Source organism: Cnephaeus nilssonii (assembly GCF_951640355.1).
Source record: "Cnephaeus nilssonii genome assembly, chromosome: 20".
In the NCBI taxonomy this organism is placed as follows: Eukaryota; Metazoa; Chordata; class Mammalia; order Chiroptera; family Vespertilionidae; genus Cnephaeus; species Cnephaeus nilssonii.
This window is the reverse complement of record NC_137091.1, coordinates 44,640,752-44,668,180: the sequence shown is the minus strand read 5'-3', so window position 1 is coordinate 44,668,180 and position 27,429 is coordinate 44,640,752. Positions and strand designations below refer to the sequence as shown.

Genomic DNA, 27,429 nt, shown 5'->3' with positions numbered 1-27,429 from the left:
TAAAAATATATTTTTATTGATTTCAAAGAGGAAGGGCAAGGGAGAGAAAAACATTAGTACTGAGAGAGCATCATTGATTGGCTGCCTCCTGCACGCCCCACTGGGGATCGAGCCCTCAACCCTGGCATGTGCCCAGACCAGGAATTGAACTGTGACCTCCTGGTTCATAGGGTGACACTCAACCACTGAGCCACGCTGGCCGCGCTCTTAGTTTTAATCCCAGCAGCACGGTGCTGCCTATGGCTCTCACACGGAGGATCTTCCCCACGCCCTGGTCTTCACACACATTTACTTCCTCTGCCTGCGGCATCCGCCTCAGCCCCTGCTCATTGTAACCAACGTCACCCACCTTTCAGGACTAAACCGGTGTCATGGATCTGAGAAGAAACCTCTATCCTCCAGGCTGAGTTGGGTGCCTTTTGGGGGTGGGATTCTGTCCCACCCTTGCCCAAAACTCTCCATGGAAGCCTCTGTGGTGCTGAAACTGGTCTATATCTTGACCTGGGTTGGGTTTTAGTTTCAATGTTTACATATGCAGAAATTCATCCAGCTGATACTTAAGATTTGTCCATTTATCTGTATGTCAGTTACACCTCAATTAAGACATAAATAACCAAAAACAAGCAACAAAACCTCCCAAACCTCCCATCATCCTTGGGGAAAATGAACGCTTCTCGGCCTGACACTGAAGGGCCTGTGTCTACCGCTTTATCTTGTAAGGTCTAGCTGTGGCAACTGTGTGTCTGTGGAGTGAACAAATGGCGCCCTGGTCCACTTCCTGCTGGCCCTCTGCACCTGCGGACAGACATCTGTGGTGTGTGCCCGGCCCACATCTCCTTCTCCCTCTTTCTGCCAGGAGAGGCGCTTGGTCTCCTTGCAGCTAGGGGTGATGATGCCAAACAGTCTGGCCAACAAGATGTAAACACAGGTCCGCTGCTGGCTCTGGGAAGGCTACTGCTTTTCTTTATGAAAAAGAAGGGCCACATCGCCTTCTCTCTGCAGAGATGATGGATGAAGCCACAATGTCCGCCATCCCCTGAGCATGAGGGAAGGGCCAGGAGGACCACAGGCTCAGTGCACTAGCAGCTGTGGGCCTCGTGCTGTTCTCCAGGCTTGTTTTGTGAGGAAACCAAACCCCTAGCACTTACTCCATTATTGGGCGTGTTTCGCTATTATCAAGAAATGTAGTAAAAAGCATCACAAAACCAAGAACTTCACATAAAGACCCCATTCCGGGGTGTGGATCCTGGAGTCCTGAACTGCATCTGGGGTCTTGATAACAGTGGCACAACAATAGGAACAACAGTAAAAAGAGTCCGAGAAATTCACTGAACTAGACATTGCTCTGAGGGGCGGGGAGCAGGGCTCACACTGGCGGGGGGCCGAGGTAGCAGAGCTGGAGGTGGGGCCAGGTGGGGGGCGGGGGCTGGCCCAGCAGCAGGATGGAGAGCAGCAGCAGCAGCAGGAGGCCCAGGACAGGTGCGGGAATCAGCAGATGCCGCGTGACCCTGGTGGGGTGGCAGGACGGTGCTTAGGGCAGGGCCCAGGGGAGCCTATGCGCCCCGCTGACTGACCACCATCTTCCTTTTGGTGATACCTTGGGGCTCACCTGAGCTGCTGGGGTTGGGGGTGCAGGGGGCACAGGCAGAAGTGGCTCCAGACTGGCCTCCTCACCGGAACCAGCTTCCTCTCCACAGGCACCAGCGCGAGCTGTCGGTCTGGCTGGGAGGGGCTGCTGGAGAGAGAGGAGAGCAGGGCAATCACACTGCACCTTGTCCCCAAGTTCCCTCCCAGTCCTGTGGGTCCTAGTACCTCTCAGGAGGGCTTCTTGGAATGTCTCCAGGGTGAGGGTCTCCCAGAAGGATGGAGAGATCAGCCTGGAAGGACAAAGGAGATGACAAACTTGGAATGGGGGGGGAGGGTCCTGGGCAGAAATAACCTCATGGAAGGGGGTGGAACACAGTGAATGAACGGCTCAGTGTGAGCTTCCCCAAAACACACTGCGGGGTTGGGGTCCAAGCTCTGCCAGCTTCTGGCCGTGTGTCCTTTGGCACATCACCCCACCTCTCCACGCCCCACTTTCCCCACCTGCTGGACAGGGATGACAGTGCCCACCTCACAGGCCTAAAGTGGAGACTGACTGAGTGAATTCAGGTTAAAAAGAAAATGGGCGTGGGGCTCAGAACAGAGCCGGGCACACAGTGAGTGCTCGATAACTGTGTGAGCTACTCAATTTGATTATTTCCACTTCCACTGGGTTCTGAAGTATCCAATGGCAATAAAAAGACAGTAATGAATAACAAATAACAGAACACCAGTGCCAGCTACCACCTTCACCACTGCCACCTACTGTGTGCCTGCTCTGTGTCAGGCCTGGAGCCAGGCCCTTTCTGACATGATCCTTAACCCTCACCCCACCGAGAGCCGGGTGAGAATCCTCACACCAGCTCGAGGAAACGGAGGTGGGACCAGGCTCCACAGAGGGTGTGGCAGGAGGGAGGTGGGCTTTGCCTTCGGGCTGCTCAGAGAGACCATGTGGGATGGTTGGACCCTGCAGGGTCCAGGTGCCTGGAACAGAGTCTGGCACACACTTGGGCTCTCACACCCTCAGCCGAGGACTGCAGGCTCCTCACTCACGTCACATTTCCTTCCCTCCCTTTCCTTGTCTGAGAATGGGGATTGTCACCTGCTGCTTTGAAAAGCAAAGGACCCGGTGTGTGTGGTGCTGGGCAGGGGGGTGCTGAGGCCGGCTGCGGAGGGCCCTGCCCTTTCCTGTGTGTGGGCGCATGTGCGTGTGCATTTTCGCAATCCGGGGGTGTAGCCATGTCTGTGAGGCCGGTGATGTGGCGGCTGCAGCCTTGTGTGTGCTTGGGAGGGGGGGGTCCCCTGGGAACATTCTGGCCGCCCACTAGCCTGTAGGCCACCACCCACAGCACCATCCGCTCTCATTAGCTACAGCGAGGGCCTTGTTATCTCTTGGCCAAATGATTTTTCTGTCTGCTCAGGGGAAGTGGGGGTGCAGGCGGGAGCTGGAGAGGAGCTGTGATGACATCAGTCCCCTCCAAGGGCCCGGAGTGGATGGGGACTGGGGAGGGGTGCTGGGGACTGCCTACCGTGACGTGGATCTCTGTTTCCTCCTCTTCCTCTCTTCTGGGCAACCTGGGGCAACAACAATGTCACTGCAAGCGTCTTCCCTCTGCCTGGCTCCCATTTGCCCGTGAGGGGCTCAGGGGAACCTTTAAAGTTGGGGCCTTAAGGGCGATGGACCTGGATCTGTGACCTCAAAAAGGGTACGAGGGTCTCTTCATCTCACTGGCTTTCTCAGGGGCTACTTTTCTAGGTGATGCCCCAGCGAGGAGCCGAGGCTTCCAGCTCTCACTCCCCAAGCACCAGAGGCTCAGACCAGGGCCTGAGGAGACCCTGCCCCGACTTCCTACCCACTGGGTCGCACCATTTTCACTGAGCCTCAGTCTTACTGGCTCTTTTTTCAGGACTTGAACTCCAGAATCCAACCATGTAAGGCCCACTCCCATCCTAGACCATTTCTCTCAGGGGGTATGAGCCCCAGCCTCTGCCCCACTGAGGCTCACAGGTGCCTGAGTCCCTGCAATGCCTCTTTAGAGACTCGGGTCTCAAGCTGCCCAGCCTGGATATCCCCTGGAGACCCAGATGTCCACATTCCTAGCCATCACCTTCACTGGGAACAAGGGATTTGGCCCTCCAGTTTCAGACCCAACACCCTCAGGATACAGCTGTTTCCTCAACCAGCACCCCAAAAGGCATCCAGCCCCTCTCAAGGTTCAGGCCCTTAACCCTAGCCACTTCCAGGGCCACTGCATTTCACTACCTCCCTCACTCCCATCGTCCCGATCTGTGCATCACACTACCCCTGCCCCCAATTCAGATGTCCAGCCCCTGCCCCTGCTGCTGCTTATCCCTCCCCTTCTCCCTTCCATGTCCTGGTGGCCGAGGGGAGGTCACATCTCTGGAGCCCCCGTCCCTCCCAGCCTCAGCTTTCCCAGAAAGTCCAATTAGAGCCCATGGCAGGCAGCCTCATTAGTCACTACAGCCAGGAGCTGAAAGCGGGGTGGGGGAGAGGGTGGCACCACAGGAAACCACAGGCCCCAAGGACAGGGCCCCAAGGAGGGTTCCTGCAGACATCTAGTGCCTTCTCTCTCCTCAAAGGCCTGCACACAAGCCTCGTAACAATCACAGGTCCACGGCATCTGCCAACCGCACCGACCATCCTCTATCACAAAAGGACTGAGCTGGGATTTGAACCCCAGGTGTCTGACTCCAGAGCCCTCATGATTTCCCGACTGCCTGGGTGCTCCCCAGGGGCCCAATCTGGGTCTCATTTGTCCCAGGTTCCCCTTAGGCCTTGGAGAGGTGTGTTCAGTGAGAGTGACCTGATGACTGAGCTGTACCATCTTCCTGACAATTATCTTCTTTTATTAAGAGTCTCCTATATGAATACCACTCTTGCAAGACCCCATTCGGTATCTCCTCCCCAGGAAGTCCTCCCTCTCTCCCAGGTGGGGTCAGGTGCTGGATGTCCTCCTGGGACTCGGTGGGCCAGGGCTATTCCCCCTAGGCCGGGAGTCACTGAGGGCAGGGCTGGATCTGACTCATGCTGGTCCACAGGCCCGGGGTCACCCCAGCATGTGTGAGTGAGTGAATGAATGAATGAGTGAGTAAGTGATGAGGCTCCAGCAGGGCTTTTAAAGTTCTTATATTCCCTCTGCCTGAGAATCAGGTGTCACCTGGAGGCAGAGGATGGGTTTGGGAGGAGCAGGCTTCTTACCACATTGACCGCTCCTTCCTTCCTTCATGCTGGTACGCTGGCTCTCCCTGGAAGTTCATCTGTGGGGAAAAAAAAAAGGTTACATCTCCGGGCTACAACACCTCAAGAATTCACCATCTTCTTAAAAAACTTGCCTCCCTCTTGGGCCCCCTCCTTGGGGACAGCTCTATCCCCATGTTAAAGAGAAACACAGAAGCTTCTCTCAACCCAGGAAAAAAGTGAGCAGAGAAGTGAGTTTCTTTTTAAGAATGGTGAGTAGCTTTGAAGTGGTATAGATTTCAAGACAATACAGAGTTGTATACAGAGCTGTTAGCAATATTTTCTTTAAAAAATTTCTTCTGGCCTGGCCAGTGTGGCTCAGTTGGTTGAACATCATCCTATCCCATGCACCAAGAGTTATCTCCCGGTCAGAATATATGCCTGGGTTTCGGGCTTCATTCCCAGGAGGGGGCGTACAGGAGGTGGCTGATCAATGTTTCTATCTCTCTCTAAAATATCAATAAAAACATATTTTAAAAAAATTTCTGCTCTAGCTGGCTTGGCTCAGTGGATAGAACCTGTGGACCAAAGGGTCCCGGGTTCGATTCTGGTCAAGGGCACGTACCTTGGTTGCAGGCTCCTCCCTGGCCCAGGCCCTGTGCAGGGATCGTGCAGGAGGCAACCAATTGATGTGTTTCTCTCACATTAAGGTTTCTCTCTGTCTTTCCCTCTCTCTTCCACTCTCCTTAAAAAATCAATGGAAAAATATCCTCGGGTGAGGATTAACAACAACAACAACAAAAAATATATATATTTTTCTGGTTGCCCTGGCCAGGTAGCTCAGTTGCTTAGAGTGTTGTCCTGATACACCAAGGTTCAATCCCTGGTCAGGGCATATATAAGAAGCAGCAACCAATGAATGCATAAGTAAGTGGAACAACAAATCGATGTTTCTCTCTCTAAAACAAACAAACAAATAAATTTCTTCTGGCACTGACAGATTAAAATCTCACTTCTTAGTGTGGACATTAAAGATGAGTTGTGTTGCCCTAGCCAGTTTGGCCCAGTGGACAGAGCACTGGCCTGCGGACTGAATGGTCCCAGGTTCGATTCCGGTTAGGGACATGTGTCGCAGTTACAGGCTCAATCTCTGGCCCTGGGCGGGGTGTGTGCAGGAGGCAGCCGGTCGATGTATCCCTCTCACATTGATGTTTCTCTCTGTCCCTTCCCCTCCCTTCTACTCTCTCTAAAAATCAATGGAAAAATATCCTTGGGTGAGGATTAAAAAAAAAAAAAAAGATGAGTTGCCTCAGTTATTTAAAATTATGTAATATTATTGTTCAGGTTATTACAAAATTCATAAAACAATCGCTACTTTTTTTATTTGTTAATCCTCACCTGAGGATATTTTTTTCCATTGATTTTTAGAGAGAGTGGAAGGGAGGGAGGGGGAGGGACAGAGAGAGAGAAAGAAACATCCATGTGAGGGAGACACATCCACTGGTTGCCTCCTGTAGGCACCCCTAATGGGGCTGGGAATAAAGCCCGAAGGTATGCGCCCTTGATGGGGAATTGAACTCAGGACCCTCTGATCTGTAGGCCAACATTCTAACCACTGAACAACACCAGCCCGGGCAACAATGGCTATTGCTGAGTTCAAGATTTCATAGTGGGTTTGCTAAGGTAAATGCTTAATGTATCTTTACAGTGTCAGGAAGAACCATTCACTTCCCACTGTAGTACCGTTCTGTTTATTTTTTTTAGGATTTAGTAACTTAATTAAAAATTTTTTTCAATTACAGTTTACTTTCAATATTATTTTGTATTGGTTTCAGGTGTACAGCATAGTGGTTAGACACTCATATACTTTACAGAGTTTCCCCCCTATATTTCCAATACCCGCCTGGCCCCAAACACAGTTATTACAATATTATTGACTATATTCCTTATGCTGTACTTTATATCCCCTTGACTGTTTTGTAAATGTATGTAGTACCATTTTTTTAATTTTAAAAAATTTTAAAGTTTTTTGTTTTAATCCTTACCTGAGGATATGTTTTTTATTGATTTGAGAGAGAGGAAGGGAGAGGGAGAGAGGCAGAGGAGGGAGAGAGAGGAAACATTGATGTGAGAAACACTGATTGGTTGCCGCTCATATGCACCCGCAACCTGGGTATGTACCCTGACCGGGAATTGAACCCGAGACCCTTCAGTGTATCGGATGACGTTCCTAACAACTGAGCCACACCGGCCAGGGTGTAGTACCATTTTAAATAAGGTGATTTCTGACAGTGTTTCCTAAACAACAACAATCACAATCACAAAGGAATTTGTGTTTGCTGTCTTCATTTTTGCCTGCACACTAGCAGGCCAGTCCCTAGGGGGCAGGAATGGTGTCCGGTCTGGCTTGGGTTCCGTGTCCCTCAGTGAACAATTGCCTATTGAATGGGAACAGAACAGGTACATGGGTCCCAGGCCCTTTCCCCAGTTCTGGACTCCACTGGTCTCATGGCCCCTCCCGTGCTCACCTGTCCCTCAGCTGGGGCTTCAGGCAGAAACTCAGCTTCCTCATCGCTCTCACTGGTGCCCTCCTCCCACTGCCACACCCCGCACAGAGGGCTGGAGAGATGGGTGGCTGCCTCTTCTTGTTTCTGGGGAAGTTGTTTCTGAGGTCAGGAGGGCCAGGTAAAGGCACAATGCAGGTCAGAGATGGGGATGGAGATGGGCTGAGGTGTGGGGTGGGAGGTGGAAGGAGCTGATGAGGCTGGGCTGGGGAGGGTGGAAGTAGGACCCAGGAAGAGTTTGGTGCCAGGACCAAGAATTAGATAAGGAGAGGTTAGGACAGATGGTCCTCACAGGTTAGAGTGAGTCAGGGCTGGGTCAGAGTTTCAGCTCAAGGTGGGCTGGGGTGTTCCCAGGGTGCCAGACCCACCTGCTGAATGGCCTGGATCTCCACGCCCAGTGATGGGGGCAGCAGCTTGGTCCAGTCCACTCTTCTCGCCTCAGCCCCTTTGGGTAGCCTGGCCACACAGTCAGGAGGGGGACGGCCTCCGTGCCTGCCCACCACCTGTCCGTGGCCTATGCTGGGGTTGCCACCCTGCCCCACCGTGGGCTGGAGGCTGAGGTCCCTGCCCTTGGGTTCTCCTCCTGCCTCCTCCACCCCTCCTTCCACTCACTCATCTGGCCCCTTATGGATCTGACTCAGCTGCTCCTCCAGGTGAGAGATTTCCAACCTCAGTTCCTGCAAAGGAGGGAGTGAGGGACACCTGGTTTTCCATTCTTCCCCACCCCCACCCTTAGGCTCCTCTTCCAAGGTCAATTCTACTCCCCTGACCTCTTTGGGTTCCTCAAGACACATATTGCCAAGGGACACAGGGAAGAAAGCAGTGACAAACTTAGGAGGCTAAGGAGAGACAGAGAGCAGCAGGAACCCAGAAGGTAACCTGCCAGCCAGGAAAACCAAGCAGAGGAAGGCGGAGACGGAGACACGTGGAACAATAAAGCACGGACGGAAACAGATTCGAAGAGAGGCAAGAGACACAGGAGGTGTAAGAGACTCATAAAGACCAGGGACAGAGACAGGAGTCACCCTGAGAGACAGACTAGATCCAGAGAGGGGCTGAGACAAGGACCTAAACACGCCAGGCAGATACACAGAGAGATGAGGGGAGATGTGGTGAGAAGACACCCACAGAGAATAAAAGTGAACGGAAAACAGAGATGCACAGAGGGAGAGAAATGAAAGACAGAGAAAAGGTGAAAAGGCAGAGAGGGGGAAAGAGAGAGGGACATACATCAGACAGTGGAGATGGAAGTGAGAGACTTGAGACAGAGTGAGAAACAGAAAGGCAGTAAATCTTGGAGATGGCAAGAGAAGTGGGGGGAGCCAGGCCAAGATGGGGGCCGCCAAGGGCGGGCGAGAGAGCCTGCGTTACCTGGGTTGTTGTTCTGTACTCTTCCAAGGTCTTGGCCAGACTCTCTGCGTGGCACGTGCGCTGGGAAAGCCCAAAGCCAATGAGACTGGGCCCAACCTCATAAAGACACTGAGGCTAGGGAGTGGAGGTGTGCAAGTTTGGGGGGAGGGCAGGGTGAGCTTGGGGGAAGGGCTAGGGCCGAGGGACAGCACTGCGTTTGGAAAACAATAGAAAAAATTAGATTTAAATGTGAAAGCTGTATGCAGATGTAGGATAAAGATTTGGGGGGCTCATGGGGAGATCCTTAGGGCTGGGGGAGGGTGTAGGAGAACTGAAGGAGAGTAACAGAGAGAACCTAGGCCATGGGCAGGCAAGAATGGATGCACCTGGACCACAGAACCCCTGGGACATCTGGGAATCTGAGAGGCATTTCCCAGCTCAGCTGCAGATCCACAAGGCGTGATCCTGCAGGGCTGTGCTTGTGACCTCAGTGGAACCCTGTGACCTCTCTGGGTCGTGTGCTTATCTCAGGATTAGAGCCAGGCAGGCCTCCCTTTCCTGACTCAGGGCAGGAGATGGGCAGGTGCACATGGAAGCAAATGTCACCCAGCCCCTTACCTCAGAGAGGTCGGTGTCTCGCTGGCAAATGAGGCGTTCACACTCATAGAGCTGCCGCTGCCAAGGAAGGAGTCTGTCCATCTGTCCTGCCCACTCCCGAACCCCTCTCCTCAACCTCCCTCCAGGGCTCTGGGCATTAGCTACATGGACAGGGATTTCAGCCAAGTTGCCTGGTAGCCCTGGGAACCTAACGGCTTGATGGAAGTTCCCAGCCGTCACCAGGCCTCAGTGGCTGAGACTGGAGATGGCAAATATGGCCCTGGGGATGGTGGGAAGTTGTCACCAGGGAGGGGCAGACCTTCAAAGCATCCTTCTCCATGGCCAGCTCCTCAGTCCTCCTCTTCACTCCATCCCGCTCAGCCAGCAGCTTTCCATTCTGGAAGGAGGAATGGCTGGTTATGTTCACGTCAGCAAATGGCGATGCTAATACCCAAGGTAGACATTTACTGACACGTGCTGTGCATCAGGCTTCATGCTAAGCACTTTATATGTTTTAGCCCATGAAACCCCTCCGACCATCATATGGAATTTCAGCTTTGATTTCTCTGTGCATCAGTCCATCCCCCATCCATAAAAAATGAAGATAAGATAGAGCCTACTTCATGGGGCTGCTGTGAGGACTAGATAAGATACTTGGTAACATTTACTGAGCACCTTACAGTAAATGAGTAAAAAAACTCATTTCTTATCCCCTATGTTAAAGATAAAAGCAACTCAGCTCTGGCTGGGTAGCTTAATTGGTTAGTGTCATCCCCATATGCTGAGGTTGTGGGTTCCATCCCTAGTCAGGGCACATACAAGAAGCAACCAATGAAATGAATGCATAAGTAAGCGGAACAACAAACTGATGTTTCTCTCTCTCTAAAAATCAATTAAAAAGAAAAAAAAAAAGCAACTCGGACGTCACATAAAGGTTGAGTGACTTCCCCAGGTCTAAAGATGATAATTAATGCAAATACATGTTACCAGCACAAAGCATTTAGAACAGTGCCCGACATATATCAAGTGTTTGATAAGTGTTATATTCAACATAGTTTTATGTGGAATCTAAATTGAACAATATAAGTGAACTAACAAAACAGAAACAGATTTATAGATACAGAGAAGACTGATGGTTGCCAAAAGGGAAGGGGATTTAGGGAATTGGGTGAAAAGGGTGAAGGGATTAGGTACAGATCGGTAGTTACAAAATAGTTATGGGGATGTAAGTTACAGCATAGGAAATATAGTCAATAATATTGTGATAATTATAAACAGTGCCAAGTGGGTACTGGAAATATCAGGGGACCACTTTTTAAAGTATATGATTGTCTAACCACTATGCATACACCTGAAATTAATACAAAACAATATTGAACATAAACTGTAATTGAAAAAATTTTTACAAATATTTTTTAAACTTCGGATTAGGAATTTTTAACACATACAAAAGTAAAAATGAAAGTGTAATGAAACCCTTTACCAATCACCCAGCTTCAATAATTATACACAGTTTCCCAGTTTGTTCCTTCTCTATCATGCAGGTTGTTTGTTTTGTTTGGAGTTTAACCAGATTATTTTAAAGCAAATCCCAGGCATCATATTATTTCACATTTAACTACTCCTGCATTTTAATCTCCTACTTAAGGAACCTACCTTTAGCAAAACCATAATACCTACCATTATCACCCTTAACAAAATTAGTAATTCCTTAGTACCATCTCACACCCAAGTTGTGCTTTTTTTTTTCTCAAATGTTTCACATTTATTTTGTTTGAATGAGGATCCACAGGCTTTTGGTTGAAATGTCTCAATTCTTTTTATCTGAGTGATCCCCCCTTTCCAATCCTGGCATTTTGGGGGGTCTTTCTTTTGTGGAAGAAACCAGGTTGTCTTATAGAAATTGTGCACTTGGTTTATTGTGTTCTCCTTCTCCATGGTGACATTCACCATGTCCCTGCATCTTATTTCCTATAATCTGGTGGGTAGGTCCAGGGCCTGGTCCAGACTTTGTTCAACTTTTTGGCAGGCAGATTCCATGGGTGTTGTAATGCATGTCATGTGCCATTCAGGAAGAATGTAATGTCTGGCTGTCCTAAGATAGTTTTAACTGCCATCACCCCCAATTTTATTTATTTATTTTTTTAATTTTTATTTTTTAAAATATATTTTTTATTGATTTTTTACAGAGAGGAAGGGAGAGGGATAGAGAGTTAGAAACATCGATCAGCTGCCTCCTGCACACTCCCTACTGGGTATGTGCTCGCAACCAAGGTACATGCCCTTGACTGGAATCGAACCTGAGACCCTTGAGTCCACAGGCCGACGCTCTATCCACTGAGCCAAACCGGTTAGGGCCATCATCCCCAATTTTAGAGAGGAAGTTGAGGATCAGAGAGGTTAAAAAACTTGGCCAAGGTCACATGGTAAGTGGACTCAAACTCAAATCTGACTCCAAATCCTGTGCTTATAACCCGACTCTCCTCTGAGCCAGATGAAGCCTTGGGTGACAATGGGGAACCAGCTGCATCTCTTGTCCCAAGTTCATTACTAGAGGTGGAGACCAGCGCAGAAGCTGATGATAACGTGTGAGGTGGACTCTGGTGAGGACTGGGGCCTGGGCCTGCTGGGAGCCCTGATGAGGAGCTTCCTGAGGAGGCAGTGCTGGGGCAGAATCCTCAAGGGTGAGGAGAATTATGGGGGAGGGGAGGGGAGACAAGCAGGCCAGGAGAGGGCAGTGGGCAGGGCTAGCTATGAAATAGCACTGAAAATAAAGTGCCCCAAATTCTATTCTAGAGTTTCTGGGCACCAAAAACCTAGCAAGTTGCACTGAGTTTTGATGAGGCATCATGGGGAAAACATTTCTGGGCATGGAGGCAGTTGATTTCCCTTGCCACATGCCTCATCCTGGTGCCCCTGGGGATACCAAGGCCAGTTCCTCCTCCTCTCCAGCCCAGCTTCCCTGCAAGTCCTCCATCAGCTGCCCTCCCTCCCTCTCAGTCCCAGCTAGCCTGGATGCCAGGTGAAGGGCGGAGGAAGGACGGGCCAGGAATGCTGTGTCAACATCTGTTCACCTGGTTGGGATTTGCAGGCGGGATCCTGGGCTACTCGGCAGGGAACCTGGTTACTCAGCCGCTCCTGCCTTCTTCTGCGGTAACCTGAGCCCTGCTCCATAGGTTCTCCTAGGGCAGTGGTCGGCAAACTCATTAGTCAACAGAGCCAAATACCGACAGGACAACAATTGAAATTTCTTTTGAGAGCCAAATTTTTTAAACTTAAACTTCTTCTAACGCCACTTCTTCAAAATAGACTCGCCCAGGCCATGGTATTTTGTGGAAGAGCCACACTCAAGGGGCCAAAGAGCCGCATGTGGCTCACGAGCCGCAGTTTGCCGACCACGGTCCTAGGGCAAGCTGAGTGTCCCTTACTCCAGCATTATTCTACTGTAACTTGAGAACTCGATCTATAGATGCTCTGTAGGCAGCAGCCAGTGGGGAGAAAGGTGGAGGGGAGGGATCCAAGAATAGCTCCAGTTATCGAGCGCCTAGGATGTCCCAGGCGCAGCTCAAGGCACTTGACCTGGCAACAGGCCTTCTGGGCTGGGAGAGCAGACTGCTGGCTGCCATTCACCCTGCTTATTCCTTTTGCTTCCATTGGGGTCCTCTCTCCATGTGGGCAGGTGGGTCCCCAGCCTTAGCCCTGGAGGTGAATCAAGATGGAAATCTTGGCAGATTCAGGAGTTGGGGCAAAGTTAGCTAACCCAGCAGCCATTCTCCCCCTCCAGAGGCTGAAGATATTCTCTCGGCCTCCCGGGCAGCTGGTGGTGGTGGGGTTACTCCTGGAAAAGCTTTCCCTTCTGATGAAAAGAGAGAGCCATGAGAGGGCATTGGCTGAGCCCCCTTGCCCCTCCTTGTCCTGCTTTGGATGAGAACATGAAGTTGGGAGCTGTTACAGCCCCGTGATCACAAGGCCACAGACAGAAAAACAAGCCAAAGAACAGCCAAAGCAACGCAGACACCTTCCAAACAGCTTGTTAATCAGGGTTCCCGACTCATCAGGGGCTGTTATACCAGGGAGTGGCTTGGCTATTATCACTTGCCACTTTGATCAAAGAGATACAAGAGGGAGGTTCTGCCAGAGGCTTTAGGGAAAGCCCCTGGTTCTTAAGAAGAGAAGTTCTAGAAGAAAGTTACATCCTATCTGTACCCCATGCCTCACACTGTGGAGGCCTCAAGGGAGGGAATTTTCATGGAAGAGCCAGAAAACAATAGTAGAAACATTTTTAGATTTAAATGTAACAGCCATATGTAGACATCGGACAAAGATTTGGGGGGAAGGGGTCAGGCAGAGTAGGGCTGGGGGAGGGGTGCAGGAGAGTTGAAGAGAGCAACAGAGAGAAAAGAGGCCCTGAGACATCCCAAGCTCAGTGTTAGCTGTGAGGGGGGCAAGAATGGATGCACTTGCCCTACCCGGTTTGGTTCAGTGGATAGAGCGTCGGCCTGCTGATGAAGGGTCCCCAGTTAGATTCCAGTCAAGGGCACATGCCCGGGTTGCAGGCTCCATCCCCAGTGTGGGGTGTGCAGGAGGAAGCCAATCAATGATTCTCTCTCATCACTGATGTTTCTCTCTCTCTCTCTCCCTCTCCCTTCCTCTCTGAAATCAATAAAAATATATTAAAAAGAAAGGAATGGATGCACTTGAACCACAGAACCCCTGGGACACGTGGAAATCTGAGAGAGGCGTTTCCCAGCTCAGTCGCAGAAGCAACAAGGCATGTGAATAATGGAACAGAAACAGCTGTGTGAGTTGTTGAGGCGGAGGGGGACCAGGGAGGCCCCAATGGCCACAGAGTCACAGGAAAACAGCTACACCTTCGCTGTGCCCCTGGATGGGTACAGAAGTGGCTGAGCGAGAGCCCCATGGCCTTTATGGGGGCCACCACCGGCAGACGCAGCAAGGACTGTAAGTCCAGAGATGAGAAGGCAATGCCAGCCTCCCAGTGGATGCCAGCATGCAGTGGTGACTAAGGCCAAGGACCAGATGGGACTACGAACATCAATCCTGTCCAGCAGAGAGAACAGATGTTGAGTGAGGACCGCTGCCTCCTGGAGCACAAAGGTTCTGCCCGAGTCTCCAGCAACTTAGATGCCACCTTGTGGGGGGACAGTGACGAGATTCATCATCAAGGGATGAGTCTCAGTTTCCACCTAAAAGGACTAGGTAGACTCAAAATGAACTCAGATGATGTTTTCTGTCTCAGATGGAATGTGGCTCGAACCAAACATGAGGTTGAACTGGGACTGTTCATATTATGTGCTGGGCCTGGGCTAAAAGCAGTCATTTAATTCTCATAATAACCCTGTTGAACAGATACCCTTCTCCTCCATTCTTAGGAAATACTGTAAAACTAAGGACCTGGCTGGGTGGCTCAGTTGGTTGGAATGTTGTCCCATACACCAAAAGGTTGCAACTTTGATCCCCGGTTGGGCGTGTGTGGGAGGCAACTGATTGATGTTTCTCTCTCCCTCTCCCCATCCCCTTCCTCTCTCTCACAAATCAATAAAAACATATCCTCAAGTGAGGATTAAAAATACATATAAGAAAAGAAAACTAAGCTTAGGAAGGGGTAGTCACATGCCTAAAGGCTGCCTGTCATGTAAGTGGCAGAGATGTGATTTGAACTTGGCTGACTTCAAGGCCTGTGTTCTTTCCACCATAAAAAGCAACAACTAATATGTGAACAACACTAGCTAACTTTTACTGAGCACTTTCCATGCTGTGTCCAAGGCTTTACAAGCATCCCTTGTTTAAATCTTACACAACTCAATGAGGGAGATTCTATTATTTTGCCCATTTTTACAGGCGAAGATACTGAGGCAAAGAGAGGGGACCCATGCTTACTAGTATGCAGGCGGCCTCAGCGGAACCCAGGCAGTCCACCATGTACCCTACACTCCGACCCACTGTGCCAGTTCTCACATGCAGTGATGCGACCTTCAGAGACATTCACATTTTGGGACCCTGGGTCTCCTCACCAGACTGAAGGGTGTTTGGTCTGCAGCTGCTGGGGGTGTCTGAGGCACCGGGGGTAGGACTGGGGAGAGGCGGGGGTGGGTGCTGGGCCTTGGCTCACCTCCTCCTGCAGAGTCTCCATTTCAGCCACCAGATGCTGCTGTTCCTTTTCCTGAGAGGACAAAGGCTCTGTTGGGGCTTCCTTGCCCCCATATTGCCCTTCCCCCTCCCCCGGGATCCCACTCAGGCCTGGGTCACTGAGGAGCAGGGCTGGGGAGCCCTGATGGCTCCTGCTGCCCCAGTGTCTTTAGAGGAATGGCAAAGCCTGAAGCAGGACCTGGAGGGACGGAGGAAGCCTGGGCGACTGCCGCTTCCCCTCTATAGTGAAGCTCTGTTGCTCAGACTCCAAGAAAGGGGGAAGGGAGAGGACACCTCTGTGCCCCTTGCCCAGAACCTACTGTCTGCCGGGCCTGGGCCAGAAGACTGCGATTCTGTTCCTCCAGGCTCTTGGCCAGACTCTTCAGGTCCTCCAGCTCCTCATCCACAGCCTTGGCAAACTGCAGGGCCTGCTGGGTACTGTGTGGGGGCAGGGACATGTGAGCCATGAGAGAGGAAGACAGACCACAGGAGAGATCCACTCAGAGTCAGAAGCAACAGAGAAGTCCCAGAGAGAGATAGAGGGGGATGGAGACCCAGGGAGAAGGGGACAGAGACTCAGAGAGAAAAAAAAAAGTGTGTGTGGGGGGGAACTGAGCCTGGAGATCAGGACAGTTTCTACCTAAAAAACTAAGGGGGTAGGTCCTTGAGAGTGCGAGACTAAAATAGGGGGATAGGACAGACATGAGGAAGACAGAGCACAGGGAGAGAAATAGTCTGCTAAGATGGAGAATCAGAGAGGGAAGAATAAAGAGATGCTGAGAGACAAGAACCTGGGAGACAAGAGAGAAAGATAAAAGACAGAAGAAAAGAAGAACGGGACATGTGTGGGGTCACAGACACGGAGAGAGGGAGTGGAGAGCGAGGCTGGGGCTTGGGTCAGAAGGGACATAGGGGCACAGGATGGGGGACGTGGGCCTGGCCCACCTGCGGAGCTGCTTGCGCAGGGCCAAGATCTCCTCCCCAAGGCGCGCAGACCCCTCCTCAGCGGTCTCCACGCTGCGCTGCAGTTTGGCGTTCTCCCCAGCCAGCCTGCGGTTACTGAGCTCCAGGTCCTCCAGGCTGCTCAGCAAGTCAGCTGTGCCCAGCCTGGGGGCGGGAAGGGCCAGGGTCACCACCCACAGCCCCGGCCTCCTTTCCCAGGTGACGGTAGGTGGTGAGGGTGGTGGGGAGACAGACAAGCTCTTCTGGAGAAAGAGCAGGAGGGAGACTGCCCTGCTCTCCCTGAGCTGTTAGCACAGCCCCTATCCCTCACCCGCTCCCAAAGGACCCCAAGCCCTAGCCTGGCCCAGGGCAGGCTGGAGGTCATGGGCAGGGGGAGGGTAGAGGGGGGTGGGCTGAGGATAGGTACAGCTCAGGTCTGGGGTCTTCGCCTCCGAAGCTCTCCAGGTTGGCTGGCTCCTCTGTGTCGGGGCCTCCTGGAGACAGACAGACAGAGGGTGGTGAGCTCCCCAGTGACTTTAGATATTGGGGAGACCCAGGACTCTGGGCTTGTTCTTTGTCTGGCTTCCACCCTCAGAGCATTTGCTCTGGGAGATCCCATCTGCTCCCAGGGCTGTAACTACACCCAACGTCAGAAAAGGCTCTGGTTCATCCGTGAGCTCAGGCTGGATCTCCCAGATAGCCCTGTAATTTCCATGCCCCACACTGGCCCCAAACCTGTTCCTCCTCCCACTCCCCCGCCCCACACTCACCACCTGGATCCCTTGCTCCTTCTCACCCTCTCAGTCCACTGGGACCCAGGCCCTGTCCCCCTCCTCCCCGACTCTGTGTTCCACCCTCCTCTCTATCCCCACACCCCATCCTGGCTAAGGGTCTCACCACAACCTCCTCTCCACCCTCCTCTCCACCCTCCTCCCCTCCAGCTTCCCTCTTCTGTCCTTCCCCCTCCTAGAGCTGACCCACCCCTCCCCTGCTCACAGCCCTCCCTTGGCCCCTAAGCCCAAAGGGAGGAGGTTCAAGGAATGCCAAGTAAGTTCTATTTCATTTGCTTTTGTTTTTGTAAGGCTGGGGGAATATAACACAAACACATGTTTATGGAGAACCTCCTGTGTGTGAGGTCCTAAGGATACTATGGTAAGCAAATCAACTAACCGAACAGCAGGGCAAGTAACTAATCAGATTATCAGATTTCTGCAGGTCTGTGAGTGTGTGAGTGCGGAGAGCAAGGGACTTTAGCCTGGGGCATCCCGGCTGGGCTGGGTGAGACTGAGAGGTGGGCAGGGCCTTGTGGGGCTCTATAATAGAGCTGGTGTTAGAAGCTTTGGAATAAAACCCACAAAGTTCAACGAAGGTGGGGAGGCAGTCATGGAGGCTCCTAGAAGGCCAAACTCACAGCTCCAGGCTGGAGCAGAGGTCCCTGGGGTCCCCCTCTATCTCCTGCTCTGTTGCCAAGTGGAAAGTCCCCTCACCGTCTGACCCTCGGCCAACCTGCTTCATTCTATATAAAGCATTCTCACCAGATGGCAGCTGCTGGGAGGTCAGGGCCCCCTCGAAGGTAGTCTCCTCTTCCAGCTCTAATCCTCTATATCAAAGGGATGAGGCTTAGAGCCCCCTGCAGCCATCCTCAAACCCAGCAGGGGTTTTTGGGTGGCTGGAGGAGGGGCCAGGTTAGGTGAGAGTAAGCTCCAAGGGGAGGAAGGTGGGGCCAGATGGCTAGCGCCTGGGGCCAGATGGCAAAGCAGGAGGGCAAGGACTGGGATTGGAGAAGGGATGGTGAGGGGCATCTGTTAACCCATCACCCCCGTTTTCCTCCTTCCAGCCCCTTTTATGTCTGTTTCCCAGACCCCCTTCACACCCCCTTCCCAGGCATTTTGTCCTTAGACCCTCTGCTGCTCCCCTACCCCATCTCTTTACTTTTTCTCTCCTCAGCCTCCTTCCAACCACAGGAGGTCCCTGTGCCCAAAGGGTGCTGGCTGCCGTAAGTAGGTATGAGGTTAGATCTTAGAAGGACTTCCCAGGTGAGGGTGGAGGTACAGGGACCCACCCATCCAGCTGACAGGCAGTGATCCAGTCTCGCATGACAACCAGGAAAGTGTCCAAGTCCACGGTGGCCTGAGGGCCCTCCCCATTGGGGTCCAAGCTGCAGGCCAGTGTTTGGAGGCGTGCATCCTGGGGGCCCTGTCCTGTCACAGCCTCCAGGTAGGCTAGTACTCGGGTCACAGCCACAGAGCCTGGAGACAGAGCATGTTATGAGGGAACTGGGCAGGTGGGGAGGCATGGGAGTTGGGGACATTAGGCCATCACTGGCTGGGCTGGTGGCACCCCTGTACCACAGCCCGGCTGGGACAACTTGGGCAAGTCCTTTCCCCTCCTCTATGCCCACTTTTCACCTGGACTTTTTCACAAGTCACCAGATCCCCCTCAGAGGGTGGACCAGAGAGAATCAGCCATGCCCCCAGCCCCCAGTGGCTAGCCTCGCTCCCTCCCTCCCCTGGCAATGAAGCCCCGCCCTCTTCTCTTAACATCCCCCAAGTCTTCTTCCCCTCACTGTCCTTGCCTGAAAGGCCTCCATGCCCTTATCCACCCATTCCTGAAGCTTCCCATAACCAACGTCCTACAAGACCCTCTTCCCTCTAAGGCTCCCCAGTTCCAAGCCCCCCATCTCTGCCCCTTATTATTTCTTCTCTCCCACACCCAGTGCTCCCAGGCCCCATCCTGCCCCTCCCACCTGTCCTCTGGGGGTCACAGGCTTCGAACATAGAGTTGAGTATTTGGTCCTCTAAGCTGAGCGGTGTCTCCAGGCGCCCCTCCTCCGGCTGTTCCCAGAGGTACACTGAGGAGACAGAGGGCCAGTGCACCCGTGAGGAGAGGCGTGACCTGGCTCCTGCAGAGGGAGAAGTTCATTCCCATCGGCCTGAGTTTCCGCTGGTGGGGAACAGCAGGAAGCTTCAGATGGGGGCAGCAATGTGAGGGTCTTTGAGTCACCTCCTCACCCCCCCACGCTGGGGATGTGGGCCCCATCTTTCAGGCCAGGAAGTCCCCCCTGCTGTCTGATCCTTTGTGTCCAACCCACTCAGAAGCCAGATAAGAATGAGCAATCACCCTTTCCTTCTCACTTCCCCTGCCTCCCAGGCTGTACTCAGAGGGGCTACAGGAAGGGGAGGGCAAAGAAGAGAGGATTCTGGGAGGAGCCGAGAGTGAAGGAGGGCCCAGAAGCCAGGAACAATCCGATAACATTCTGGCAGCCTGGATCGATTCTGCCTGCTGCATCTCCGGTCCCCTAGCCTGCCTGGTGGGCCGGTCTCTCTCCTCTCACCATGCCCAGTTGAAGCTGGCCGCAGGGGAGCCCAGGGCCAGGAGCTCAGAGCCCGGCTGCACTATTGTAGGCAAGTTGCTTCTCTTTTTGGAGCTGCAGTTTCCCAACCAGTAAATGGCAGGGAGGTGGGGTAGAGTGATCCTGCTCCCCAGGACTGGGAGGGTTAGGTGTGTGTGTGTGTGTGTGTGTGTGTGTGTGTGTGTGTAAAGAGCATGTACATGCGCACGCGCGCGCGCGCGCACACACACACACACACACACACACACACACACACAATATGCACATCCCAGGGTCTGTTTGTCCACTGCTGTATCCACAGCGTTTGCATAGTAGACACTCAATAAATATGCCAAGATAGGGGAGGAGATCCTTTACCTCAGGAACCACTGGGACAGCCCAGCATCTTTCTGAGGGCTGGAAGTGACCTTCAAGACTCCCTGGACTGCTGGGAACAGCACTGGGCTGAGCACAGGCTACAGGGTCTGGCAGACCCACGGGACAACCCAGGCTAGGGGCTCAGCTCTCTGGGCCTCATTTCTCCGTCTGGAACATGGGGGTGGTGTTCCTTCCCTCTTAGAAAACGAATGAGATAAAATCTGGAAAAGCCCTGGCAGAGGGCTGGCATGTCGTGGAAGCGTAGTATAGAAGGTTTTGCATGGGCCCCACTTTATAGGTGAGGAGACTGAGGCATAAAAAATTTCAACAGGAGTGCCCTTTCTCATCCCACTCTTCACAGGTTCTTTGTAATGAGCTCCAATTCAGCCCCCCAGGTTGAGCCCATGCTGCTTGGGAAGGGGAGTAGGAACCCAGCTAGGGGAGATGCCAGGGCCTGTGCCCAGGGCTTTCCCTGCACTCGTGTTTCTTCCTCGTGCAGTGAACCCATGTAATGGAGGAGGACCCTGAGGCCCAGCAAAGTCACTTGCCCAGGGCCACTTAGCCGGGAGAGCAACCCGGAGTCACCCCAGGACTGTCTGGCTACAGATCACGTGGGGTCCGAGGATCCGCATGTGTCCACAGTCTCTTCCCAGGCCCCGCAGGAAGATGCCATTGTGCTTCTCTCCTGTTCTTTTTTTCATCTCCTTCCTCAGTGTCTCTACCTCTCTGTGTGTCTGCCCTTCCCTAGTTTTCTCTCTTGCTCTTTCTCTCCATCTTCCTTCCCATCTCTCTCCCCATTGTGTCCTGTCTCCATGTGCCTTGCCTCTATTTTCTTCTCTGTGTCTCTGTGCTTCTCTTTCCATATCTCTGAGACTCTCCGTTCATTCCCGACTTCTCTCTCCTTCCTCTGCTGTCTCTCAGTGTCTTTTTCCCCAGTCTTCCTCTGTCTCCACCTCCCCTGGGTGTTCCCTCCCTTTCCTCAGGAGCCTCTCAAAGCTGGCTCAGCCCTGGCCCACGGGTTCCTCAGTGGCTGCGCGCCCTCTGCTGGTGCCAGAGAAGTTTAGATGCCAGTCACTCCGTCAGTAGGCACACGGGTATCCCCACCCAGGTGTCTGCTTCCTACCTTCCGACCCGGAAAACCTCCTGAGGCCGAGTTCAAGCCCGGGGCCCTGAGAAAACACTCAGGTTCTGCAGCTGCTGGACGCTAGGAGCCTCTAAGAAAGGGGCCCTGCCTCTCCCCGAGGGTGGGAGCCTCATCCCCATCACACTGGGCTCCCCACTTAGCCAATGAGTCTCAGAGAGGGCAACCGCAGAGCCAGCGAGCGAGCGTCTTGCTCTAGCAGCGGCTTTCACATGCAAGTGGTTTGCATCCAGCCAATTCAAGGACAGTAACCGAGTTCCTACTACGCGTCAGGCATCGTTCTGGCGTAGCACCACCACACATTGTTTGTAAGCACTTGAACTGTGGCCAGCATGAACTGAGATGCTCTATTGTATAAAGCACACACCAGACCTTGAAGACTTAGCATGGGGGGAAAAAGTATCTCCAATCCATTTTATATTGATTATACGATACTACGATACTATTGTAGATATATAAGGTTAAATAACATCTATTATTGCCATTCATTTGGCCTTTCTTTCTTTCTTTTGAATATGGCTACTAATAAAATTTAAAATTACATATACGCTGCTGGACAATGCTGCTCTAGGAACTGGAAATACCAGAGAGAATAACACAGAGCCTGCCTGGCAGAGCTCATGCTCTAGTAGGGTGACAGAGGGTAAACAGACAGACAAACTGATGTCAGTGCTATGAAGAAGGGCAGAGCAGCAAAGAGGAGTGTGACAGGACAGCTGCTTTACAGAAAGCAGAGATCTGAAAGAAGCCAGGGGTGAGCCTGCAGTCCCTGGTAAAGGGTGCTCCAGGCAGCGGGCACCGCACACGCAAAGGCTTCTGCTCTGGCCTCTAGGAGCCAAGGGGGCGAGGGGTCCAGACAGGCGGGCACAGGGCAGCTTCCCTCCTTCACACCTTGCACCAACGTGGAGCCTCAAGCCACCTCTCCCAAGACCCCGAGTCACAGTCTGGTGCCCATTCACCCACTTCTCCCTCCTCGTCCTCCCGCAGGGTAGAGGGACCCAGCCACCTACTCTGAGTAGTGGGGCCATCCGTTGGGCTCTCTGGCAGGTCCATGGGCCACCCTCGTCGCTCCACAGCTGCTGGCGAAGCTAACAGCCTCCCTCCGTCACTGGGAGGGACTGAAAAGGGACCGGCTGCTCTGAGCTCCTGGAAGGACAAGCAGGGGAACGGCCTCCTCAGACCAGCCACCTGGGGGGTGGGGACCTGACCTGCCTCACCTGTGCTCCAGGCCTTTGTGGGTTCTCAGAACCTGTTTGCCCACCCCTGCCTCCATCCCAGCAGCTCCCGCTCGGACCTGTTTTATGGACTGGAGGTGTGGGTTGGGCAAAGGGGGACCTGAAGAGTGGGTGGCAGAGATCAAAGTGGGGCTAGTGGGTGGGGGTCATTGCCTCTCCACCAACCTTCCTCCCACAGCTTGTCAAGTCCCCAGCCCTGTCTTCCTGCCCAATGACTCTCCCCTGTCCCCGTCTCACCTTCCCTATGGCCCAGGCTTCGGCCTCGTCTTCTCCCCAGGGGCCCTCACTGCAGCCTCTCCCCTGGCCTCAGCCTCCGGTGGCCCATGCCCGTCCACAGCCACAGGGCCCCCGAGCTGACCTGCCCCTCCCCTGCCCACTGCTCTCCCATGGCTCCCGAGCACCCCCTGGACAGAGCCTAGACCCTGGACTTGGCATCGAAGGCCCTCCCACTTGCTGCTCCAGCAACTCTGAACTGAGTGCTGTTCCCACCTCTGGGACACCCTCCTTGCAGGCCTTCCAGTCTCAGCTCACATGTCCCCTCCTCCTGACCACCTTGGGCTACCGACATCCTTGCCAGATCAGCCTGTGTTTGGCACCCCACTCGTTTGACCCCCATCTCTCGCCTGCTCTGTCCTCCCATGGTTCCTGGTGCCCTCAGGACCAAGTCCTGGCCCCTCTGGCCGGTATGGCAGAGTGGTCCCTGTAACCCCTGGCCTTTTTGTTACTCTCCTCTCCACTGGCCCACCTCCAGGCCCCTCCCCCTCCCCACACCCACGGGAGCTCAGCATCTTCCCAGGCTCCTCCCAGCCGAGGCCACACTGCAGCACTATTCCCACCTGTGGCCCCTGCCCTGGCCCACAGCTCCTGGGGAGCCTTCTTGGCTCCCAGGAGCAGCTAGGGACCCCCTCTTCTGTCCTGCCTACATTAATTATAACCAGGTTGACCACATGACGTCTCATCCCAACTCCAGGACACTTTCAAGAGTGAAAGGGGCCCGGCCAGTGTGGCTCAGTGGTTGAGTGTCGACCTATGAACCAGGAGGTCACAGTTCGATTCCCTGTCAGGGCACATGCCCGGGTTGCAGGTTCGATCCCCGGTGTGGGGCGTGCAAGAGGCAGCTGGTCAATGATTCTCTCTCACCATTGATGTTTCTATCTCTCTCTCTCCTTCTCCCTTCTTCTCTGAAATAAAAACAGATATTTTTAAAAGTGAAAGGGATGCTATTAATGAATAAATGCATTGGATGCCCTGGCCGGTGTGCTCAATGGTTAGAGCACTGGCCCACTGAAGGGTCGCTGGTTGGATTCCTGGTCAAGGGAATCTTTTCTTCCTCCCTCCCTCCCGCTCTAAAAGGATAAAAAAATATCCTTGGGTGAGGATTAACAGCAGCAAATTACACTGGACAACGGTGCCCATCCCACTGAATTGGCACTCTGGGGCAAATTAATGGTCAAAGCAGGGTCCCCCAGGGCCTGCCTGTCCTCACCCCACTTCCTCTCCACGTGCTCCCCACACCCCGCTTTCCCTGGCCCCAGACGGTCCCACAGCCGTGCCGGCACACTTCCTGGCGGCTTTTAGAATTCCTAGAAAAAGCGCTGAGACCCTCCTAGGGTTTGGGTGACGCTGGAGGGCCCAGCAGGGGGGCAATGGCCCTGGAACCGGTGTGGGAAAGGGGTGCGAGGGTGCTGACAGGCACTGGGAGCCTCTGACAGGGTTGGGGGGACAAGCTCCTGGTGAGGGGCTGAGGGAGGCTCTGCTCAATCTCGGGGGTCTTTGCAGGAGGATCAGGCAGGATTTCTGGGAATTTTAAGGTCTGGATTTCAGGGGGTCTCTGACTGGAACTCTGGGGGGGGTCTCTGGATTTCTGGGGTATCTCTGTCTGGACTCCTGGGGTCTGACTGGACTCCTGGGGTCTCTCTGACCAAATTTCTGGGGTATCTCTGAATGAATTTCTGGGGTTTCTCTGATTGAATTTCTGGGGGTTCTCTGACTGGATTCCTGGGGTATCTCTGACTGAATTTCTGGAGTATCTCTGAATGAATTTCTGGGGTTTCTCTGACTAAATTTCTAGGGTCTCTCTGACTGAATTTCTGGGGTTTCTCTGACTGAATTTCTGGAGTTTCTCTGACTGGATTCCTGGGGTTTCTCTGACTGAATTTCTGGGGTATCTCTGACTGAATTTTTGGGGTATCTCTGACTGGATTCCTGGGGTTTCTCTGACTGAATTTCTGGGGTATCTCTGACTGAATTTTTGGGGTATCTCTGACTGGATTCCTGGGGTTTCTCTGACTGGATTTCTGGGGTTTCTCTGACTGAATTTCTGGGGTATCTCTGACTGGATTCCTGGGGGTTCTCTGACTGGATTCCTGGGGTCTCTCTGACTGAATTTCTGGGGGTTCTCTGACTGGATTCCTGGGGTCTAAATTTCTGGGGTTTCTCTGACTGGATTTCTACAGGATCTCTGGATTTCTCTGACTAGATTTCTGGGGTTTCTTTGACTGGGTTTCAGTGGTCTCTGGATTTCTACAGGGTCTGGATTTCTGGGGTATCTTACTGGGTTTCTGTGGGGTCTCTGACAAGATTTCTGGGGGGCATCTCTGACTGGATTTCAGAGCTCTCTTATATTTGGGAGGGGAATCTGACAGGATTTTGACAAGATTTCTGGGGTGTCTGACAGGATTCGGAGGGTCTCTGGTAGGATTTGGGGAGGCAGAGGAATGGGATTTCAGGGGTCTCTGGCAGGGTCTGAAGAAGTCTGACAGAATTTCTAAAAAATTCTGACAAGATTTCAGGGTCATCTATAAGGTTTCCTGGTGGGTTCCGTTCAGTATTTCTGAGGGGATTTGGTCAGGATTTCAGGAAGGCCTTTAACAAGATATGGAAGAGGGCCTGATATTGGGGGCATTCCCCCAGGATTTGTAGGTTTTGCAAGGATTTCGAGAGAGGCTCTAACAGGGCGCACCTGGGGCCACGTCCCACTCCCGGGACACAGGCGAGGGCCACGAACGACGAACGACGAACGACGAACGACGGACGACGACCAGCAGTTGCCCGCGTGGAGATGCACGTACGCAACTCCCGCCGGAAAAGCAAAAGAAAGCGGAGGGCGGGGCGGGGCGCGCACGCGGGGCGGGGCGGGGCAGGGCGCGCACGCGGGGCGGGGCGGGGCGGGGCGGGGCGCGCACGCGCGGCGTCTATACCCCGCCCCGCTGCGCTCTTCCCCCGACGCAGGCGCACATCAAGGGAAGGTGCACGCTCGTCGGTTACCTGCTACCGCGAGGCTGCGCATGCGTAGGGCTGCTGGGGCGCGCGCCCAGCCGAGGGGAGCGGGCGCACGCGCGCTGCAGAGTGGGTGAAGGCTGGAGGGTTTATCGCCCTTAGCCTCAGGGAAGGGACAGGGGGCGCCGTCCACTGCGCTGGGGTCTTCTCAGCGTCCCCAGGCTTCGGTGAAATAGATTCAAGCAGGGGGGAGTTGGGCGGAGAGTCTCCTCGTTTATCCCCTCTTATTAGCTACCAAGCCGTGGCCTTTCTGCCCACCCTTTCCCGACAGGCTGCCCGTCGCCGTCACAATCAGGTCTCACTACTCCTGCGCCTGCGCCCTTTTGTGACTCCAGTCCCAACGTATGAGACCCCCGAGGGTCTTTCCCAAACTGTTCCGTTCACTCCTTTTAGGAGAAAATGCGGCCAAAATAGTCTCAGCTTTTCCAGCTAGAGAGCGTCAATCCAAAATTGGCTCCCAAGAAGGGGGATTTGGGACAAAAGATGTCCCAGCCACTCCAACTCTGGGCCAACTCTTAGTATCCACTTTTTCGTGGTCCCCACGGCACGTCTTAAAACGGGACACATTCTATATTTGCTTTCTGTCATCCCCACGGCAATGTGAGCTATATGCAGTAGGAGACTGCTTGGGGGCTAGAACATGCCTGCCCAGTGTGGGCACTTAAAAAAAAAAAAGTTGAACGAGTGAATGGCTGCAATTCATGCCTGCTAAGTGCTGGGCAGGGTGGAATAATGAGGTTGTGGGCCTGGAGTGAGACATGCTTAGTTTTCCATTTTGGTTCCATCACTTCCTAGCTGTGACCTTGGCACAATGGCAGCTCTCTCTGAGTCTCAGTTTTCCTCCCAGAAATAAAGATAATTGCTTCCTAGGTTACCTCAAGGACTTAAGGTGGTAATCCTTAAGTTATTATTATTTTTTTTTTTGGCTATTAGTTGGTGGCTTGTTGTAAGGCCCGGGAAAGAACCTGCTTGGCAGGTGGTGGGGTGAGTGGTTAAGAGAGAGATGGAATCGGACAAACCTAGAGCCATTGCTGTGAGACTGGTGACGTCATCCCCATAAAGGCAACCTTTTCTCCAAAATGGGGACAAATAATATCTACATGGGTCTTATAAGAGTTCAATAAGAATGTTTGCCATGTGCTTTGTTAGCACAGGCTGGCAAGTGGTAGACCCCATTAGCTTTATTAATATAATTTCATTCTTTCAGTTTATATTCAGTATTTGTGTGTGTGTGTGTGCCCGCCCTTACCGGAGTCCAACTGGCAACCTTTCAGTACATGGGATGACACTCAACCCACTGAGCCACACAGGCCAGGGCCCTTTAGTATTTCTTGTTCCTTTCTTTTTTGAGGTCTGGGTAATTTTGTGCCACCTGGAAATTTATTTTATAGTGATAACATACATCTAGAGTGCTAAATCTTAAGTTATAGCTCAATTAAATTTTTATAGTTTTCTGAGATGAGTGCTAAGTGATTTTTTTCATTTAGTCTCTTTTCTAATATATGCACTTAAGGCATAATTTGCTTTAAGAGCTTTTTTTAAAAAAAGTCTTTTAGGGAGAGGGAGAGATAGAAATATCAATGAGATGCCCTGCCGGCATGGCTCAGTGGTTGAGCACTGACCTATGAACCAGAAGGTCCCGGTTCTATTCCCGGTCAGTGAGTATGCCCAGGTTGCAG

General features: G+C 52.8%; 1 protein-coding gene across 1 annotated transcript; it reads right to left on the bottom strand.

The window, feature by feature from the left end:
* Positions 1–45: 45 nt before the first annotated feature.
* On the bottom strand, positions 46–25,550 carry KASH5 (KASH domain containing 5). Its single transcript, XM_079800102.1, has 20 exons — positions 25,434–25,550; positions 22,247–22,382; positions 19,133–19,237; positions 18,449–18,635; positions 17,922–17,986; positions 16,814–16,880; positions 16,390–16,551; positions 15,765–15,882; positions 15,428–15,478; positions 9,614–9,691; positions 9,316–9,372; positions 8,719–8,778; positions 7,960–8,024; positions 7,716–7,803; positions 7,312–7,434; positions 4,805–4,863; positions 3,114–3,159; positions 1,813–1,877; positions 1,610–1,735; positions 46–1,508 (listed from the first exon to the last, which is right to left on the bottom strand). Exons 2-20 carry the CDS (start codon positions 22,287–22,289, stop codon positions 1,367–1,369), a joined length of 1,707 nt encoding a protein of 568 aa, XP_079656228.1. The 5' UTR covers positions 22,290–22,382; positions 25,434–25,550; the 3' UTR covers positions 46–1,366.
* Positions 25,551–27,429: the final 1,879 nt, after the last annotated feature.